Below are 20,820 nucleotides of genomic sequence, written 5' to 3' on the forward strand. Positions count from 1 at the left end.
ACAGAGGACTAAATTAGCTAAAAGACATTTTAAATCTGGTGTTTGCCTCAGTACTCTAAAACTTACCCTGAAACTAAGTGTTATTGTGCTGACAACACTGGATTTCAGTGTTGAGAATAAAAAGGCTTGTTCTATCTGATTAGGGGATGGTGATATTGATGGTTTTGAAACAGATTTACTGAATTACTGTTTTGTCTAAAACCTCAAATAATACTATGCACCTCTATGTTTTTACTCATTAGTGACATATTCCACATGAGACCCCCCCCCACCTTGGCACATTGAAACTGTAAACATAATGAAATATGATGTAGTTTCTGTTATATGGGTCATGTTGCAACATCACTTTTGTGTTTTAAAGTTTTCTTTTTTATGGGATTTTACACAGCTCTCCAGCCCACCTATGTAGTAAAATTTTTCTTAGAAATATGATAGCCCCCCTCATAGGAAGTTCAGGGTTCCTAAGCATCTTCAGTTTTGTTTAATATCCCACATAACAGAGAGTCTTTGACACAATGTTTATGTCTTCCTAAAATTAAGATAGTCATATGAAAGTAACACTAAACAAGGATGCGTTAACCCTCACATTTAATTAGGAATGTGACCTTGGCCAAGCCATTCTATGAGTACTCTCCAGTTTCGTTAATTATAAAACAAGGACAGATTAGTCTCTAAATTTCCTTTCAGCTCTAAAATTTTATGATTGTCTATGCTTATGATAAAAGAATATACAGCATACATATTTGAGGAAAACATACATAATGACAGAGAACAACCAGGAACAAAAAAACAGAAAATGTGAGTACATCCCAGCAAGAATCTAATATGCAACAATTATCACTGGCCATAAATAAACTTCATAGCAAACAAAATAAACTTAAGAAGATAATGACTTTACATTGTTTCCCAAGAAACCAAATCAAATATTCTTGCTGGAAAAGGGTACAACCTAGTGTTAGGGTTCCTCCCTTGATTATAGTGTTTTTGTCCCAAACTGGGGGTATCTGCTGGGATGTAATGGTTTGTTCCAGTAAGTGAATGGAGGCCCACTGGAGCCTGAGAAGAGAAAGGGCAAGTAGCTTTGCTCTACATGTGTGCATTTCTAATTCCTTCATTTCTTTTTAAGACAGAGATTTTCACCCTGTTACGTTTTCCACATATACTTAGACTTCCAGCATGTGCAAATCCCTTTTTTTCTGTGCCTTCATGCAAGGATAGCTTTTGTCTAAACAAACAGAACCTGGATTAAATAATCTTTAATAATTTCTTCAGTTTTTAAATTTTTGTCATTATAAGATTCATCAAAACACTACAAGAGTCATGTTTTGAAAGCACATTTTAAAAAAAGAAAATGCTTTTTTTTTTTTTTTTTTCGCGTCAAGACACTTACTGATTCAGACACAGAACATAATCACTTTTGTAGCTGTTGTTTGAACCTACATACCAAGACAAGAAAAATCTATGACCTCCCAGGAAACTTATCTTTCATTGCAGGCAAACCTCATTAGTGAAGACATTGAGAGTGCAATCAGTGACAGTAAAGGAGGGAAACAGAAGAGGCGGCCGGAAGCCCTGAGGTAAAAACATTAAAAGAAATTAAGGGGTAGAATTGTTTTGTTTTTAAATTTCTTTGTTTGAGTCTGTCTTTCTCCTTCCTTCCTTCCTTCCTTCCTTCTCTTCCTTCTCTTCCTTCCCTTCCTTCCCTTCCTTCCCTTCCTTCCCTTCCTTCCCTTCCTTCCCTCCCTTCCTTCCTTCCTTCCTTCCTTCCTTCCTTCCTTCCTTCCTTCCTTCCTTCTCTCTCTCTTTCTTTCTTTCTTTCTTTCTCTCTCTCTCTCTCTCTTTTTCTTTCTTTCTTTCTTTCTTTCTTTCTTTCTTTCTTTCTTTCTTTCTTTCTTTCTTCTTTCTTGTTCTTGCTCTAAAGATTTAGAAAAAGTATCTTCAGTGAAGGTCTGTTTTACAGATTACAACCTATGATTTGAATTCATTTGTCTATCTGAGTTTGTCAGTATAGATGTGCACCTCTTCCCTCCGTGTTTCTAGTCTTTCTCTGAGAAGGTTTCTCCCATGAGTGTTGTCAGATGAGTGGCATTTTAAGGGAAAGTAGCCTAGGGGAATACAAATATATATGAGGAATATAGTTAGTTCATAAGCCTTTCCAAGTCACAGGGGACCCAGAAAAAAATTAAACCTCGTGTTCAGTTGAATTAAAATTTTTGTTTTTATATTTCATATACATTTGTAAGTATACGTAATATGAAAAGGTTAGAAAATCTTGTTATTCTCCCCCTTGACATAGTTCTTAATGTTGCATAACTAATGCCATAAACTGAGAGAATTGATGGAAACCTATATGGTAAAAATTACATTTTTTTCATCTTTTTTAGGATGATTTCCAAAGCAGACCCTGGTATACCACCTCCACCAAGAGCTCCTGCCCCCGTGCCCCCTGGTACTGTTACCCAGGTGGATGTTAGAAGTCGGGTGGCAGCCTGGTCTGCATGGGCAGCCGACCAAGGGGACTGTGAGTGTTTCTAGGAATTGCTACTTAATGAACATTTACTTTGGGTTATGATGTGATTCTTGCTCTTAAATTCTGATGCTGACTTCTGAGCTGAAGCTTGAGGTTAGCTTTTTTAATTAAAAAGAAATATTAAAGAAAATTTAAGCCTTGGACACTATAAGACTATTGTATATGAGAGTTCAGACCAGTCATTTAAATAAATATGGTGTTAGGATTATGGTATTTTTTAATGCAATCATAGGTGGGACGTTTGACTCAGCTGTAACAAAAAGATGGTAATAGAATAATAGAGACCAAAGAAAATATGAGGTTTTTTTGGTAAAGACTATACTTCAAAATTCTTTCCATTATTAATGATCTTTCCACTGTCCTATTTGGGAGAATTGTTGTGCTTCCATGAGAAGGTTGTCAGGGCGGTTTTAGGACAAGAATAAAGGCATTCTCCATTTCAGTATACTTGTCAAAGGGGCCCTTTGTGGGCATCATCATTTTACCTTGACATTCTTTTTTAAAGACAAATAATCATAATATAAAACTTTGCATAACTTTTTATATGTCAGATTTTTTTTTAACCAAATCTTAAATTTTTATGACTGAAAATGCCTTAAAATCTGTTTGGTCCAATCTCTTCATTATAAGGGTGAAAAATTGTGATCCAACAAGTTTGAATATGATGAAGATTGGAGCCTCACTCTTTTGCCTCATTGTTTAGTGGACTTCTTAAGTCACTTACCTTTTTTTTTAAGATTTTATTTATTTATTCATGAGAGACACACAGAGAGAGGCAGAGACACAGGCAGAGGGAGAAGCAGGCTCCTTGCAGGGAACCTGATGTGGGACTCGATCCTGGGATCACACCCTGAGCCGAAGGTAGATACTCAACCACTGAGCCACCCAGACATCCCAAATCACTTATCTTTCATCTAATAAAGCATTATTCATGAAGATATCTAACAATGTAGTTAAGCAATAGAACTTGGCTACCATAAGTGATTGATACGGCTTTATTTTGAGTCTGATGAATCAAAAGTTGGACTCTGGAGTAGGACTAGGATCTGCTGTGTGACCTTGGACAGTATCTCTTTGTGTTTCAACCTCACTTATAAAATGGGGATAATAATTCACGGGTTGCTGTGAATTTGAAAGAAAATAATGCCTATAACAGCCCCTATATATTACACATAATGCTGTGTAATACACATAATGGGTGATTCATCTCATTTTTGCCAAATTGAGTTCATTTTATTTCTGAATTGCTTTTCATTTTATTTAGGTTTTTTTTTTGTATCTTTGAAGTTATTTTTAGAGATTTACGCATAAGCCCAGCTACCAAACAGATGAAAGAAATTTTTGAAACATCCGTTTATCAAAAATGAGGTAGCAGAATTATTTATTTTAGCTTTAAAACACTTTCTGTTTTTAGAATTTATATAAATTTTTAAGGTCCATTTTTTTTTGTAAAATTTTGTATTTAAAAAATAAGAGGAGTTTATAGTGTTTTCTACTTTTTGTGTTCTTATGGTATTTTTGTTGTTGCTCCTGGGTTTGGTGGAAGAGATGTGGGAGAGAGCAAAATAATCTTCCTTGAATTTGAGGAAGGCTAAGACATCTTAAGTTTATAAATATTCTGAATAAACTTGTGAAAACATCTGTAAAACCTAACATAATTTACAACAAAGAGAAAATTTTGTTTCTGGGATGTTTCTGGGCTCTCATTAGATTTTGTCTGAAATATGCTGTGCAATCTCATCTATTTAAATTAGAGTAAAAAGGGGTTTTCAGAACTTCTAATTTTCTGTTAGGCCAAATAGAATGTAACGCTTACCATGTGAGGTTCTGTCTGGATTCAGGCCAGTTTTTGGAAATCCCTCCCAAAAGGAGTATCACTTTGTTTCCTCCAAAGACCCTGATTAACTCAGGCTAAACATCTCCTTTGAATCCTTGACATAGCCTTACCCTTGACTTCCAAAAGTGATCTCTGTAGGATAGTGGCAGTATGATTTGTAGTGGTGCCACAGATTGTAAAAACGTCTGAAAGATACTGGATGTCCTCTTTATCTTACCCACTAAGTGATATTTTGGGGCTTATCTGGAGTTGCAATTAGCTATATTTCAAGTTCAATGTGCTGCTTTCTGTAGTACGCTAGACTCAAGAAAGCCGCTAATCCCATATAAAACAGCATTTAACTGGCAAGATTTCATGAACATAAATTATTTTTTGTTAAGATTTTATTTATTTATTCATGTGAGACGCAGAGAGAGTGAGAGGCAGAGACATAGGCAGAGAGAGAAGCAGGCTCCCTGCAAGGAACCCAATGTGGGACTCAATCCCAGATTTTGGGATTACAACCTGAGCTGAAGGCAGACACTCAACTGCTGAGCCACCCAGGCATCCCTCATGAACAGAAATTCTAATTATCTTAAAGTCCTTAATAGCCACTAATTAAGTTTTATAAGACTTCATAATTTATTCTTTTGGGGAGGGGGCACATATCCCATTTATGGAAAAAGGCACAGAAGCATCAAAGCAATACAGAGTTCTCAGTATTTTTTGTAGTTCTCTATATTGAACATCAGTCATGATGACATATTATGAGTTGTATTTCCATTATTGATGATACATTTTCCTGTTTCATCTGTATAGGGTTTTTAAAAATTTTATCTACTTTAAAAATATTTGTACAAATATCTGTGTTTAGTAGTATTGTTAACCAAAAAATGCTTAAGTGACCTTATGATTGACATCAAGCTTTAGCTAACTGAGCTAACTTAACATCTTGAATGCTCTTAAGATATTTATTACTTCATTCGCAAATCCTGTAGGTATTTATAAAGTATAAACCAGTGAACCCAACACTGGAGCTTACGCTGCTTTAAGCTTAATGGCAACTAGAATTTTAAAAAGCTCTTTACTGTCAGATCCCCTGAAGCTTTATTATAATCACAGTAGTGGAATGTATAAAATTGGGAGGTTGCATTAGAAGTTAGTTGACCACTTTTTGAAGAGCAGGTCCTTAAATGTAAGTTTATTTTATGTAAGTTTATTAAATGTAAGGGTTGGTTCCACAGCCAGTAGCTGTCTCTGGGAAGAGGGAGAATTGCGGGGGGGATAGGGAGGCTTTGGGGTGGTGGTGGTTACTGTTACAGGGTAAACAAAGATTGAGGGCAGGTAGTCAGCCCTGGCCAAGTGCTTCTTAGGGGCAAGGATGCATGTCATTCATAAATGATGAGCAGTTTTGGTTTTGTATCCAGTGAAGGCATTTACTTTTACAAGCAGCACTCTTTTCTAGCCACTTTTTGTGTTTCATTATCTATATTGATCTTGCTTAGGCAACAGGGTGAAAGACTTGTGATTCTCCTTTCTTTAGTTGAGAAACCAAGGCAGTATCACGAGCAGGAAGAAACCCCTGAGATGATGGCGGCGCGAATTGACAGAGATGTGGTAGGTCCCACATCCCTCCGTAGGTCACTGGCTTCTCTTTAAAGAGGAAATAAATATCAGCAGGGAAAATGAAGTTGATCTAAATAAAGATGTTTCATGGAAACTGTATTTTCTCTTTCCATTGGTGGTTATGCCCTTTGAATTGTTTTTTTTTTCTTAACCAGTTTTGCTTTTATGACAATATTTAGTAGAATAGGGCTCTGAGGGAAGAACTAGCATATCAACTAGTTTACAAAGGAGTTTAAACTGAATTATCAGATTTGAGGGATTTTAACGTTTTTCACAGTTTGTCTTTCATAATCAAAATGTCTTTTAAATATCTCTTCATAACATTTATTTAAAACATTTATAATGCTTGAAAGATAAAAGTGAATGGAATTTTTTTCTTTTTTTTTAAAAAAGATTTTATTTATTTATTCATAGAGACACACACACACAGAGAGAGAGAGAGAGAGAGAGAGGCAGAGACACAGGCAGAGGGAGAAGCAGGGTCCATGCAAAGAGCCCGACGTGGGACTCGATTCCGGGTCCCCAGGATCACACCCTGTACCGAAAGTAGCACTAAACCACTGAGCCACCTGGGCTGCCCAAAGTGGAATTTTTTAAGGGAAATAATACTCTTTATAAAGGATAAGGCCGTATTTATTTTTATTAGCCCATAGTAATTTACTTACAGAGTGACAATGCCCTGTGATACAATGATAAAATATGATCTCAATATAATTACTCTTTGTATTATACACACATTCCTAGCTTATTCAGAAACAAATACTCAGAGGAATTTGAAGTTTGGAATTCAACTTTTATATTATACCATTATTTATTATACTTATAAGTTTATCTAATGACAGTTTCTAGTCTTTGAAATTAGAAGAATGTTAAGTTTCACACGTACTAGAGAAAGTCAGCTATGACTGTAGTATATGATATAATTGAAATTGATCCAATAATCCCTGAAAGCATAATTCATCATTAATTCTATTTTGACTTGTGGAAGCTATCATTAATGATGATTATTCTAGATTATCTATGTTTATTAGGTTAACACAACATTCTATATGCCTTTAATTCGATTAAATAATATTGTTGGTACTTTATTGGAACATTTATGAGAAAAACAAAAATGTTCATTGCTCTTCTAACAAGGTGTTTCTTAGAATTTTTTTCCCCTAACTTTATGTGAGAGAACACTAGAAGAAAATTAGAGTAGTTGAAAATAATTAATAACCTGAATAGATATTGTGAATGCTTTCTTTATGGTATTGAAAATAGAACAAAATTAAGCTAAAGAAAAATGTAAATGTCAGACTTTAGCCACAGCATAGGTATATTTAGTTCAATTCTTTTTCTTAGAATTAGTAATAAACTTGAAATTTGCATGTAGGAGGTATTTCTTTTTGTTTTTATTTCTAATTTTTCTTTACTTAATAATAGTATACATACAGTCGAAGCAAAAGTGGTTTTATTTTGTCTTATATTTTATTCTGTAATTTCTAATTCCAGCAAATATTAAACCACATTTTGGATGACATTGAATTTTTTATCACAAAACTCCAAAAAGCAGCTGAAGCATTTTCTGAGCTTTCTAAAAGGAAGAAAAGTAAGAAAGGTAAAAAGAAAGGCCCAGGAGGTAAGTTGGATTTTCTTAATCTTCTAAAGACCATTCAGAACTCCAGTGCTAGGCAGAGTTTCTGCCCTTGCGAACTGCTCAGCAAAACCCCATTGACAGTGGGCCAAAGTCCCTTTTCTAGTTTAGGGATAGCACTTAGGAGTTAGGCAGAAACTAAGAGCCCAGGAAATAGTCCGTTTTGGTTCCAAGTTGGCTAAAGTAAGAAAAGACTCTAGGATATTTTATCTAAATCACAGAGACTCTGAGATTCAGCTAGTGACCATCTCTTCATAGCTTGAAATTAGTGACTGTAAAATTAACGTCTGTTAAAGAAAGTCATAGCTCTATTCTTCCCATATTTTGATTTATTTTATTGTGAATATAGAGTCTCATTATTTTGTTAAAAGGATTTGTTTTTCTCATTAAAATAGTTACAAATAGGGGATCCCTGGGTGGTGCAGCGGTTTAGCGCCTGCCTTTGGCCCAGGGCACGATCCTGGAGACCCGGGATCGAATCCCACGTCAGGCTCCCGGTGCATGGAGCCTGCTTCTCCCTCTGCCTGTGTCTCTGCCTCTCTCTCTCTCTCTGTGACTATCATAAATAAATAAAAATAAAAAAATAAAAAAAATAGTTACAAATATCAATGGATTTGAATTTTTTGATCACAGAACTCCCAAACAATATATTCATGTCATGTATATGCATTTTTTGAGTATGCTATAGTTAGCTATTTAAAATGGCCTCAAAAAACTTATAATTGTGGAACAAATGAAGTACATAAAAGAATAATAAGTAAATATCCCTTTCATGACACGCAACATCCCAGTCTGTCTCTAGTTCATGTCTACATAAACACGTGACCTATAGAATTATCTTCCAGATGTGTACATCTGGATATCCCTCACCTCCCTATATTCTGAAATTAAGTATTATTACATCCTATGTCTCAAACCACTTATCCTTGCCGTAATCTTTATGAAGGGTGTACTGTCCTCTTGGTCATCCAGATTGGAGACCACAGATTCTTGGATGACTTCATTCTCTAGCTTGCAGCCATAATTGATTTTATTTTTTCAGTGTGTTGTATATCCAATTGTTTCCCTTTTCATTTTCATGGCTAGTGCATGTTTCAAGCTGTCATCATTATTTACCCAGCTCTCTGGGTAGTCTTCAAGCCTCCAGTCTTTTATTTTGGAAGGATAGTTGTCTTCAAGCTCTAAAGCAGTCACTTCATTCTTCTGAATAGCGTGTTAATTCCATGTTCTGTTGAGTTAAGTCTGCTCCTCCCCCTGGCAGTCAAGGTCACCCTCAATTCAACTTTGGTCTACTTTTCCATTCTTATGTTTCTTTGCTTTAGTTTGTTGTTTGTTTTCTACATGCAGTTTCCTTGGTCATGTTTTGTTTTGTTTTGTTTTACTTATGCTTCTATATCCAACTATGACATTTTCCTACCAAATTGCCATGAGACAGACCTTTCAAATCCCATCTTAAAAATGAAACATCTTTTAGGTGCCCATTTTCCCATTTCCCAACCAGGTGTAGTCTCTTTCTACGGCACTTCGTTGGTGTATGTTTGTTACTTACCAATTCGAATCTTCTAAAGATTTTGAGGCCCTTCAGGACAGGGCTTATAAATTACACATTTTTATAGTCTCTGCAGTGATAAGTGCAGTAATTGGGACATAAAAGGGCTACAGCATAAATCTATGGAATTGAGGAGACACCCTCATCATCATTACCCTTAGTAGTGCCTAAGGGTAGAAGGATCCATTTTAAATGTTGGATCATCTTAGTTTATGACAGTGAATCTATGAGATGTAGTAGAGGAGCTAAGTAGCATAGTATCTGGTATGATCAAATTTTATAGACACAAATGTGGCTTCTTTATTTTTTCATTTAATATATTTTCTTAAAACTTTGCTTTCATCTCTCCCCCTTCCCACTTATTTCCTTTAGAGGGTGTTTTAACTCTGAGGGCAAAACCTCCACCTCCTGATGAGTTTGTTGACTGTTTACAAAAGTTTAAACATGGGTTTAACCTTCTGGTAAGTGAAATTTATTTGTATACAATTAAAAGAAACAAATGAAAGAGATCAAATTCTAGCCAGGATGTTCTTGATTAAATGAAGAGGTAATATTATTCTTGTAGATTTTTTGGTATGTATGTGGTGATTTGCTTTTAATTAGGACAACAGATAATAAAAACTATGTATCCAAGTGAATTATCATAAAAGATCAACTCCTAACCTTTTTAAAATTAAATTATCTTAATCTGACTTTTCCAGGCTGATGAGTATATTAAAAATGAAACTAGTAGTGAAGGACTCTTCCTCAGAGTCTTTCTAAAGTCTATGTCAGACCTTTATGTGCGTCTGTTTTTTTGCTTAATTACATCATAGTAATCTGTTCATCTGTTTTCTTAATTCTGCAGGCCAAACTGAAGTCTCACATCCAGAATCCGAGTGCTACAGATTTGGTTCATTTTTTATTCACTCCATTAAATATGGTAAGACTGTTAATTTAAGAAAGTAATCACTCTTGGTATGTTTTTCAGCCCCAAGTGTCTGTCTGGAGTATCTTGACAGTTTTCTTCCTTTACCTTGCATGGATACTATTTCTCTAGGCATCTACATTAACATTGAGAATGTGCAGTTGGAGAGTTTGAAAGGACCTTAGAAGTCATCCTGTTCAAACACCTTATTTTATAGCTGAGGAAACTGTTGTCTCTGACGGAGCTAGAGAAATAAAATAAAGATTTATCAGCTGTTAGTGTTTTAACTAGTCTATAATAGAAATAAATGACTATAGTAATATAAAAGTGTTTTTCTTTCTCCCCAAAGAAGCTAGACATGAGGTGGTACTGGTACTGGTACTGACTGGATGGAGGGCTTTGCTCATTTATTTATTCAGAAATTTTCATTGAGAGCCTGTTATGTGCTTAGCATTATCAGTAGCTTATCAGGAATGAAACAGACATAAATTTTTACCCTCTTGGAACTTACATCATAGTATGGAGGGGCAATCAGTGAGCTAAACACATGCTTGAATAACACATTTTGCTAACAGTAAATGTCATTTGAAAAAATACAACAGGGACAGAGAACAGGGAATATTTTAGGTACATGCTCATGTAAGTGCACACACACGTGTGTGTATGTGTGTGTGTGAGGTAGTGTATTCTCCTTTTTGAATAGGGTTGGTTAAGGTGAGAAGGTGTCATTTGAGCAAATGAAGTGAGGAATGAGTCATGTGGATTTCTGAAAGAAGAAAATTCCAGACAGAAAACAGCTATTATAAATGCTCTTGAATGGTAATTGTAAATTATGTTCTTGGAATAAATAAGTATTGTGACTTGAGCAGAATGAGGGAGATCTTAATTAGAAGAGGTTAGCAAAGCAACAGGAGGTCATATTTTGTTGGTCCTCATAAGTGGCTATGTAATCTTTTATACTTTTGGAGTGTTTTCAGCACAGAAGGATTGCTCTGGCTATAATACTTAGAAATCTGGAAGAAGAAGGGCCTGAGATGGTTATTAAAATGATCCAGATCAGAAATTATAGGGTTTGGACCCGGTGGCATTAAAAATCACAAGAAGTCTTATTTTGATTATAAACCATTGAAGCAACAACATTGCTGGCTCATTGGATGTGCTATGCAAGAGCTAAGGATATCTCCAAAGGTTTTAGCCTAAGAGTGGAGGTCAATTAGTAATTGAGATAGAGAAGACAATAGGAAAAAACAATCTTTTTGGAGGAAAATAAGGAATTCAGTTTTAGACGTGTCAAAATTTTGTTACATCTAGATGGAAAATTTTGATTTAGTAGTTAAATATATGAATTTGGAGTTCAGTGGAGAAATCAAGTTTAGAGATATATATTTGGGGATCATCTGCATATAAAAGGCATTTAAAACCATGAAATTATCACAAAGGTAGTAATTAAAATTAAGAAGAGGAACAGGACTGGTTGAGTCCTGGGCAGTTTCAGTGTTAGGAGAATAGAAAGAACCAACAATGAAAATTGAGAAGAAGTCATCAAGTCAAGGAAAAGAAAGATAAGAGAAGAAAGATAAGAATATTATAGTATCCTGGAAGCCAAATGAAGAAAATGTGTCCAATAGAAGAATTGAGCAACTGTGTCAGATATCTCTTTGGTGGAAGCTGACTTACCTCCATGTTCTTGTTATAGCTGTACAAAAGTGAAGAAAGATGACTTATCTTTAAGGAGGTGACTCTGAACTTAAGCAGATAATTTCTGCCTTTGTCCATTTGGCCTGAATGTTTTCATATGGCCATACTGAACACCAAAGGAATATAGTCTCCATCTTTGTGGCTATAGGTTCATCTAAAATGTAGGGGCTTCTCTTTCTAGGAGGAAGAAGAAGAGAGTGGACTCTAGGGAACAATTAGTAGCCTTTAGCATCCTCGCTATGTGCCAGGTAGAGTGATAAGCTCATAGTACAATTATTCCTGAGAAAACTTCCTTCTCATACGTGTGTATTTTCACATAAGGCATAATTTTTGGAGCTAACAAAAGGGTGTGCTGGACACAATTCCCATTGTGAAGGAGTTGGATATTCCTATGAGTTTATCCAGCAAAAGTTATACCACTTGTGTCACAGGCCAGAATCCAAGATACATATCTTAATTTCCTATATTTTCAATATGCAGCTATGCTCTTTCCTTATATGGTATGGTAATATACTTCTCTTCCCATTATGTATTTCTTCTGTCTACAAATGGTGTAATAGCCACTTTTTGAAGCTGATATTATGTACAACGATCTTGTCCTACAGAACAGCTGGGAGAATTCACTAGAATGATATTTAAGAGTACACACCAAAAAGTGCAGGATTTTGGGGAAAGCATGCAACAAAAAGCAGATGGAACAATGGTTGGCCTCACATAGAGACAGATGTGAAAAGAGAATAGGCTACAAATTACCCTTTTCTACAGTTCCACCAATTAGTTCAGTCCCATTTTTGTGGGAGGACAAGTGAGTGAGGAGTAGAAAGAAGGTGAAATACCTTTTAAATACTCCAAGGAAGACAGTTTCCTGCTTTCTGGGATAAGGCAGGCATGGGTGGAGTGGTTGTGAATGGCTCTCCCTGTCAGAAGAGCAAATGATTGATTACTTTGTAGAATGACAATAGCGATAATGATAATTGTTAGTAATGTGTGATTATCCTGTGTATTATTCCTGTGATTGTTTTCTTAAAGAATAAGAACTATATGAAGCAGATAAATTTCATTAATTTTGGTTTAGGGCATATGAACACTATGTTTGGATTACTCTAATATTTATCATAAATGGAGCAAACTCAAATGCATTTATTATAGGTTTTACTTAATTATCAGAAAAAAATGTGAAAAAAAAAGGTCCAAGTAACAAAAAGGGATAATATATCCTTTTTTCCTCAAGGGCAATGAGATAAGACCTGAAGTAGAATATGCAATGAATATTGCCTTACAAACATGAGGAAGTAATGTTACCTGCATTAATGTCAGAACTGGGCAATAAGAGATTAGAAGATGAAAGTCCAAGGCTACCTCAATAATTTATGAATGCTTCCATATATTGCTATTATATATATAGAACATCAGTTTTCTACTTGTCTAGTTATTGTTGAATAATTCTTGCTTTATAAGCTCTTGTAAAAATTAGATCAAGGCCATTCATATGCAAAAAAGCCCATAGTAGCTCATTAACAAAATTTCTATTCCTTATTTAGCACATTTGATACTGTCTTAGTTTCAATATTAGGAAGTTTTGACTATAAAGCAGTTTTTGCCACCTCATCCTCTGCATACTTTCTCACAGATCATAAGTAGATGTGTAGTCGTTACATAGAGGAGAACTATAAAATAATGGGAGTGGTTTCCCGAACATGTAGAAATTAGCCTTTGTGATCAAGCTCTGTATCTGAAAATGGATTTATTTTGTCTTTTTTATTTTTTCATCAAAAATTACTCCTTATAAGTGGTTTCTCCAGTCAGAATATGTCTGTTGTTCCTTTTAATGTTTTCCCTACAGAGTCCCAGACATATTATTTGGGTAAGACATAAGAAGGAACATTTATTTAGGGACTACTACCAGCCACACAAAATTTAGTGGCTTTAAACCATGCAGGATCTGCCCTCTGCCCTCAGCATCTACACATACAAGCATACCCATAGCACCCCTACATGCATACTTGCCTAACATTCATTCTTGAGAGGGAACTATGCCTTACAGCTTTTTATTTACATTTCTTTTGTTTCATTCCCTCTTCCCTTTGTTAACCCAAAGATTTTAAAGTTCCTCTACTCGATTTCACTCCTTTACTTTTCCCTTTTAATCATCCCTACATATTTACCAGAAGTGCTTATAGGGCTTGGAAGTAAGAGAATTACTGTGCCAGGCAGTCAGGGTAGATTTTGTTCTCAAGTAAAAGTCAGCTTCCCTCTTTATTTCTCATCTTTTCTTTCATTGATTCTCAGTCATCCCTCTAACGCTATGTCTTTTGCAATTGACTTGGTCTAAGTCCTCACGAAAGGGAAAACTTAAAAATAAGCAGTAAGTTAAAATGTAATGTGTTACTAATCTGCCTAAATTGTTTTGGGGGACACCGAGGTGCCTCAAAACTATGCTGTGGGGCTAAGAAGGGCTTCCTGGAAGAGGTGATATCAGAGTAGAGTTCTGAGTGAAATGAAGGGCCTTTTGGGGACCTGGGAAGCAGCACTGCAGATGCACAGAGGCATACAGGAGCATAGCATGCTCAGAACACTTGGACAACTGCAGAAAAACTGACTCTTGGTCTGGAACCATTAAAAATTTTTTTTTTCCTTTTTTCTTGTGCCATATCTCTGGGAAGGTGAAATTTTTATAAAAGGGCTCTGGTTTCTGCTCTAGGAGATAACTACCATTCTTTAGCCAGGAAATAGCCTCAGAGAAGTCCATTTGGAACAGTTTCCAGACATACACTTATCATTTTGTTTATCAGAGAGTTGCACCTGTTTATTTGTTTCTGCTAGTCATTAAAATATCAACTTTAAATCAGGACAATTTCCTAGAATTAAATTCTGGGGAAAAATACCATAAATTTAGAGTACCAGTTCTCATTCTCTCACTTTTCTCTCTGGGTCCTTTTATTTTTGTATGTCTCCATAGGCGCAGCCATGGACTGTTAACTTGAGCTTCATTTCTCTCTGTAGTATTCATTTATAGAACCATATTTTTCAAGTTTGGAATAATAGATTTGCCAGGAAAGTTACATGTATTTTTTAAAGCAAAAAAACAGAGATAGTTAAACCACCTGATTTAGAATTCTCTGGATAACCATTAGTATTTTCCAGGGAAAATACAGTCATATGCAGCCAATAGACAGATCCTGTGAAAGTTGTTAAACTACTGACTTTTCATTGTAGATTATTAGTCGCATTGGGGTGGGCAGGTTGACTTAATAAACTGTTTATCATTCAATAGTACACACTGTACAACATCAAAATTTGAGTATATAAAAACAGTGCTTGTTTTTGGCATGGATTTTACATATTTTGAGAATATACAAGTATCACTATCTTGCTAAAAAATGATTTATTGTCATTTTAGGTGGTGCAGGCAACAGGGGGTCCTGAACTAGCCAGTTCAGTACTTAGCCCCCTATTGACTAAGGACACAATTGATTTCTTAAATTATACTGTCAACAATGATGAAAGACAGCTGTGGATATCACTGGGAGAAACTTGGATGAAAGCCAGGTAAACATGTATGAGTTTAAAACCTATAATACTTCAGGTATTGTTGTTATTACATGAATCTAACGAGACATTTATTTAGCCTTCTATGTATGAAGGACTAGGCATTACAGGTGAAAAAGGCTAGACCCTTAAAAAGCTAGTCTAATGGAGAAGATACAAAGTGTATACAATATAAGGCACGTAAGTACCAGGAGTGACTTATAAACTGCTGTTGTTTGGCGAGGGAGAGCCATCAGGAATAGGATTTGAAGAGGGGGGGTAATTAGCTTTCAAAGAAGAGCTGGCATTTCAAATCAATAGATAATAGTACTACTATATTAGGTAATATATATGTACACGCTATACAGATAGTATTTGCTAGGCAGTCTTCCATGAACTTTACGTAAGTACTATTGGTATCCCCATTTTACAGATAACAAAACTGAGGCATAGTGTGGTTAAGTAATTTGCTCACAGCCATATAACTCTTAAGTGGCAGATCTGCAATTTGAACCTAGGCGGTCTGGCTCTGGAGTTGATGTTGATAATTATTTTGCTATGCTGCCTTTCAGCAGGATGAGTAGGATCTCCACAAATCCATGGTTGGGAAGGGGCCCTCCTCATAGAGAGGGAAGCACAATGAGGGCATAAAGCAGGAAGTCAAGAGAATGGAGAATGAATAAGGGCTTAGCTGGCATATATAGTCTTTGGGTAGCAGGCACTTCGTGGGGAAGGGGATGAAAAGGGATGGTGTTAAATGAGGCACATGGAAATGAGCAGATGGGCTATGAAGGTTCCCACTGCCATGCTAAGGAATTGGAGAAGATTCTGTAGGCTGTGGAGAACCAATAGCTTTGTGAATAGGAGTGTGGTATAATCACGTCTGCGTTTCAGAAAGTTGTTCTGCTAGTTGAGCCTACCTAGGACAAGGATAAAATTAACTAAAGACAGGAAGTCCCCCCCTTGGGATGATTATGCTGTGGTAGAGATTCGTTAGTAATCAACATTCTCTGAGTCTAGAACAGTAGGAATGGGAATGGAAAGGAAGAGGGGATCATTTTAAAAATTGTGTTTTGCCAGTAAAGTAATTGTGAAAGACAGATCATTAACATTGCATCATTTAACATCACAGTGCTAAAGTTTCCTAAGCAAGGCAAGTTATAAAAATATTTCTCATTTAATGATATGTGAAAAAAATAATGATATGTGAATAAATAATATTTGCCTTCCTTACATACCCAAATCATTTTATTTCCCTCACTACTTAGAGTAAGTCCTTCAGTGTGGTCACTTAGAAGCTTTTCTTCCTAATGCTTTTGAATGGACTAGAGTAAAAGTAATGGATCAGTTCATATTTTTTTTTCCTCTTTTACTTCTTTTGAAACACATATAAACAGTTCCCACTTATATTTTGGACTTTGGCAACAACTTGTGTTGGAATATGGTTTACATATTGAATGGTTCATCAAGCACAACATTTTTTAAAAGCACTGTAGTTGTTGCTTTTATATTGAAAACAATATTTAAATTCATTTCTATTATTTATCTATTAATATGCTGTAGCATGCTGTTTATATATTGTACTAAAAACTTGGTTAAATAGATTTCTTAAATCTATTAGATTTTCATAGTTTTCAGTCTTATGATAAGGCTAGGTGGGATTTTTAGTATTTTCCTATGAAACTTACTAAGTTAATCAGATCTCATAGTACAAAAATAGCTCAGGCTTTTTAATTTCTTGGTTTTGGGTCCTACCTCAGAATGAGAAAATGAATGACCATTAGAAAAACTACATCAAAAGGAAATCTACTGCTAGTTCTTGACATGAGAAATGGTCATTTTTAGATCCTAATTGGTAAGAGTATTAGGAAATTAATATACTGATTTAAAAATTCATAAAGATTAAAAGATCATGAAGGTACATAATAATTTGAATAAAATGGCTCGTTTCATCATAGTAGAAATATAACCTGAAGAATTAATCTTTCACTTGTGAAAGATAAAACAACACAGTGTAGCAGAGATGAAGCCATAATTTCTGTCCCACTTATTTTTGTGGTTCATGAGTGATTAGAAGCTTGTAGAAATAAGCCTCTCTTAGAGTCATTAAATAATGAATGAGTAATGATTAAGATTCCAGATTAGTCCTAACTTGATTTTACTGATTAAAGCCTTGCTGATAAATTTACTTTATAAAATCAGTAATGTTTCATTTAGGGGACTTTATGACTTAAAAAAGTCATAAACATTAAGAACATTCTCTGTTTCTCTTTTGGAAGATTTATCATACCAGGGGGTTTCATACCAATGGGAGGAGAGGGAAGGGAAAGATCAGAATCTGAAACTACTTATATACAAGAGAAGTTTATGTTCTAAATACTTTTGACACTTCTAGCCTTATGCTCCCTTTCCAAATTTTCACAACCTGTATCCATGTTACAAAATTGAATTAATGGAGAGTTGAGGCAACATAATGAAAACAGATCACTGAAGCAGAATTCAATCTGTTTCATTTTACTGGCATTACAGACTGGTGTAAGCATGTTCACGTTCTCGTTTTGAGTGGAGAGAGGTCAGATTAGGTATGTTTGTTTGTTGTTACCTGTTTTTGTTTTTTGTGGCTAACCTTACTGAAAGTAATTTTGAACCGGATACATTTAATTTTGTGCCTTAATGTTCCTCTACAGAGCAGAGTGGCCAAAAGAACAGTTTATCGCACCATATGTCCCACGATTCCGCAACGGTTGGGAGCCCCCCATGCTGAACTTCATGGGAGCACCAATGGAACAAGATTTTTATCAGTTGGCCGAGTCTGTGGCCAATGTAGCTGAACATCAGCGCAAACAGGAGACTAAAAGATTATCCACAGAGGTAAGGTTCTTTAACATTACTTTTTGTGGAAAGTGCAATCACCTGTGCATTGCTTTGTAATTGTGATTGTGAGTTCTCTTTTTATCAATCAATTCAAAGATTGTTCTAGAACCAATGACTGTATGTCCTGCTGCCCTTAGTTACCTCTCACCTCTGTCATTGCTGTGACAGTTGCTCTGTTTCCCTGTGAAGCTGAACTGCAGCCCACATCACTCCTTAGAGTCTTGCCAGCCCTTACCCCTACCACCTGCTAGTGCTCCCTGAGCCCAGTTTTGAGTGCCTACTTTCCTTCCGTGTCAGAGGATTGCCTTACTGCTGCTTGGCTTGTATTTGTTTTTCTCTCCACGTGAGACCCTTGAGACAGATCCCTGAACCTAGGTCCCTGAAGCCTGTCCCAAGCAGCTCTTTGTCAAATGTCCCATTTCTTCCCTCCTTCTTCCTTCCTTCCATCCTTCCTTTCCTCGTTCCTTCCTTCCACCTAGTTCTAAACCCTGAAACCCTCTCAACCTGGCTTGAAGGCCAGAGTTTCTTCTGGACTCAATCTCCAGGCTCAAATGATCATTTATAACACTATTCTACCCTGAAGAGATTACAAAATTTGTTGTACCTTTTAAGTATTTAGTAAGCTTTAGTGTGTAACCTATTTGGGGAGCAAATTGAAGGATTGAAACTGGGTAAATTATCTCTGCACATTTCTTAAAAATAATTTTCCTTTGCTAGTCAGAAAAGAAAAGCAAGCATTCCTTAAAGCTGAACCAAACCAAATAGGAGGATCAGAACCCAAGGAATTAGATGAGGTCTAGTTTGGAGAAGAAACAATAAATGATGACTAGACCCTCATTGAAGTACTGTTCACGTCCTTTATTTAATTCTTCAGATTAATTTTCTCAAATTACTGTGACAAACATGATATGAAAGAATGATTAGCAACCAGAGTAAATACTCACTTTTAAGGAGAAACACATCAAATTTTGAAAAATCAGTCCCTTGGATAATAACCATAATATTATAGAAGGTTGGTTAAATGTCAAACCTTGAGAAATAAAGCTTTGAAGATATATTTTTTTTTACCAATGTAATTGTTTTTTCTTCTGGTGCATCTAAGGATACAGCCTATAACTGCCCATCTTTCTAAATGAGTGATTAAGAAGATGACCTCACAGCATTTGCATTGGTTGGCAGTCCCTCTCCAGACCTTGGCACTGTGGATTTTCTAGTTCAGACCTCATCACTGTGGATTTCCTTTCCTCATAGAGGGCAACCTTTCTAGAGGAAAATAGATGTAATCAAACATGAAATTATGACACACTTGTTGCTATAGTTACAGCTATTTTCAAATCACAGAAATTTCTGGCTTACATAAGTCTTTATATCTTAAATAAGAAAATACATCCACTTAATAATGTATGTCCTCAGAAATTCACTTTCGTGAGTTCTTTTTTTTTTTTTTTTTTTAATTACGTATTTAAAGAGAGAGTAATGTGTTTCTGGGCTTCCAGTGTAAAAGTTGTCTACTCTCACTGAATAAGTAGTTTTAAAGGAAGAATTATTGAGAATCTTCCCTTGTAATGAGTTATCACTTTCCTGTTGTAAACCGTTTTCCATTTTATAGCTAAAGTAGTTATTCAGAGGTTTAAAAAATGAAATGAAAAGTTCCTGCTAGCTGTTTTAGGGGATTTTATGCCTTATGAATTTGTTGGAAAAGAGGCCAACTAATGTGATTTAAACTAATGGTGATTTCAGGGTATAAGAAGAGAAACTATTATACTTTATTGCTACTAAAATAAATACACTCAGGACAAGACTTGGATGATTCAGGATCTGATGGTTTTGTATAGAATCAAAATGTATAGGTGACATAGAGTGTCAAATATGGATAGTGATACTCAACTTCTTTATTTCCTCTGAACTAGCATCAGCTCTAAACAAGCTTGTGTAGTCATCACAGTTATTCATCATCATTTCTCTCCTCCCTTGCAATATTTCCAGTCAGTCTCGGGACCCAGTGATCTCATGCTGGCTGACCTCACTCTGTTCTGTTCAGAGTTAGCCAAAGGTGAAGGTGACTCAAAGGTGAAGGTGGCTCTAGTTCTTGCACTCCTCCCACTATAACATCCTTTAATAAAAAAAGAATTGCCTGATCATCTAGTGCCTCTTCTCTCAACTAGGGAAATGATAAACTGAATTAATTAAGCTACTGATTTGTTATTTTTAATTTCAGCCTTATTGAGGTATAGTTGACAAAACCAAGATATTTAAGGTGTTCATCTGGTGAAGGATCCCCCTCCCCTCTAGTTAATTGACACATCTGTCACTTCACATATTTATCTTTTTTTCTTTTGGTGAGGACATTTAAGTTCTATTAGCAAATTTCAATTAACACAACATAGTGTTATCAGCTACACTCACCATGTTTTACATTAGATCCTCCACCATATTCATTTATAGCTGAAAGTTTGTACCCCTTTACCAAGTTCTCTCATTTCCCCCAGCCTTTGGCAACCACTTTTCTATAACTTCAATTTTTTTTTTTTTTGGATTTTACCTATAAACAATACCGTGCAGTATTTTTCTTTTCCTGTTTGGCTTATTTCTGCTTTTCAAAGCAGAATGCTTTCAGAGTCCATCTATGTTGTTGTAAATAACAAGATTTGCTTTT

At 35.6% G+C, this 20,820-nt stretch overlaps 1 protein-coding gene and 1 long non-coding RNA gene across 8 annotated transcripts in view; one reads left to right on the forward strand and one right to left on the reverse strand.

Moving 5' to 3' along the window:
• Positions 1 to 20,820, forward strand: part of EPS8 (EGFR pathway substrate 8, signaling adaptor) — a 176,411-nt gene that overhangs the window by 126,250 nt on the left and 29,341 nt on the right. For all 7 annotated transcript variants that reach the window (XM_077870944.1, XM_077870945.1, XM_077870938.1 and 4 more), the window contains 8 exons: positions 1,495 to 1,577; positions 2,385 to 2,521; positions 5,890 to 5,963; positions 7,467 to 7,593; positions 9,530 to 9,618; positions 10,005 to 10,079; positions 15,163 to 15,311; positions 17,978 to 18,161. In XM_077870944.1, coding sequence (XP_077727070.1) covers positions 1,495 to 1,577; positions 2,385 to 2,521; positions 5,890 to 5,963; positions 7,467 to 7,593; positions 9,530 to 9,618; positions 10,005 to 10,079; positions 15,163 to 15,311; positions 17,978 to 18,161 — 918 coding nt within the window. The remainder of the gene's footprint in view (positions 1 to 1,494; positions 1,578 to 2,384; positions 2,522 to 5,889; positions 5,964 to 7,466; positions 7,594 to 9,529; positions 9,619 to 10,004; positions 10,080 to 15,162; positions 15,312 to 17,977; positions 18,162 to 20,820) is intronic.
• On the reverse strand, positions 10,040 to 19,399 carry LOC144297163 (uncharacterized). The gene is made up of 4 exons (XR_013364254.1): positions 19,109 to 19,399; positions 12,599 to 12,679; positions 11,742 to 11,939; positions 10,040 to 10,308 (listed from the first exon to the last, which is right to left on the reverse strand). It is a non-coding gene; the product is annotated as an uncharacterized LOC144297163 (long non-coding RNA).

The sequence above is a fragment of the Canis aureus genome, chromosome 25 (assembly GCF_053574225.1).
Source record: "Canis aureus isolate CA01 chromosome 25, VMU_Caureus_v.1.0, whole genome shotgun sequence".
Lineage (NCBI taxonomy): Eukaryota > Metazoa > Chordata > Mammalia > Carnivora > Canidae > Canis > Canis aureus.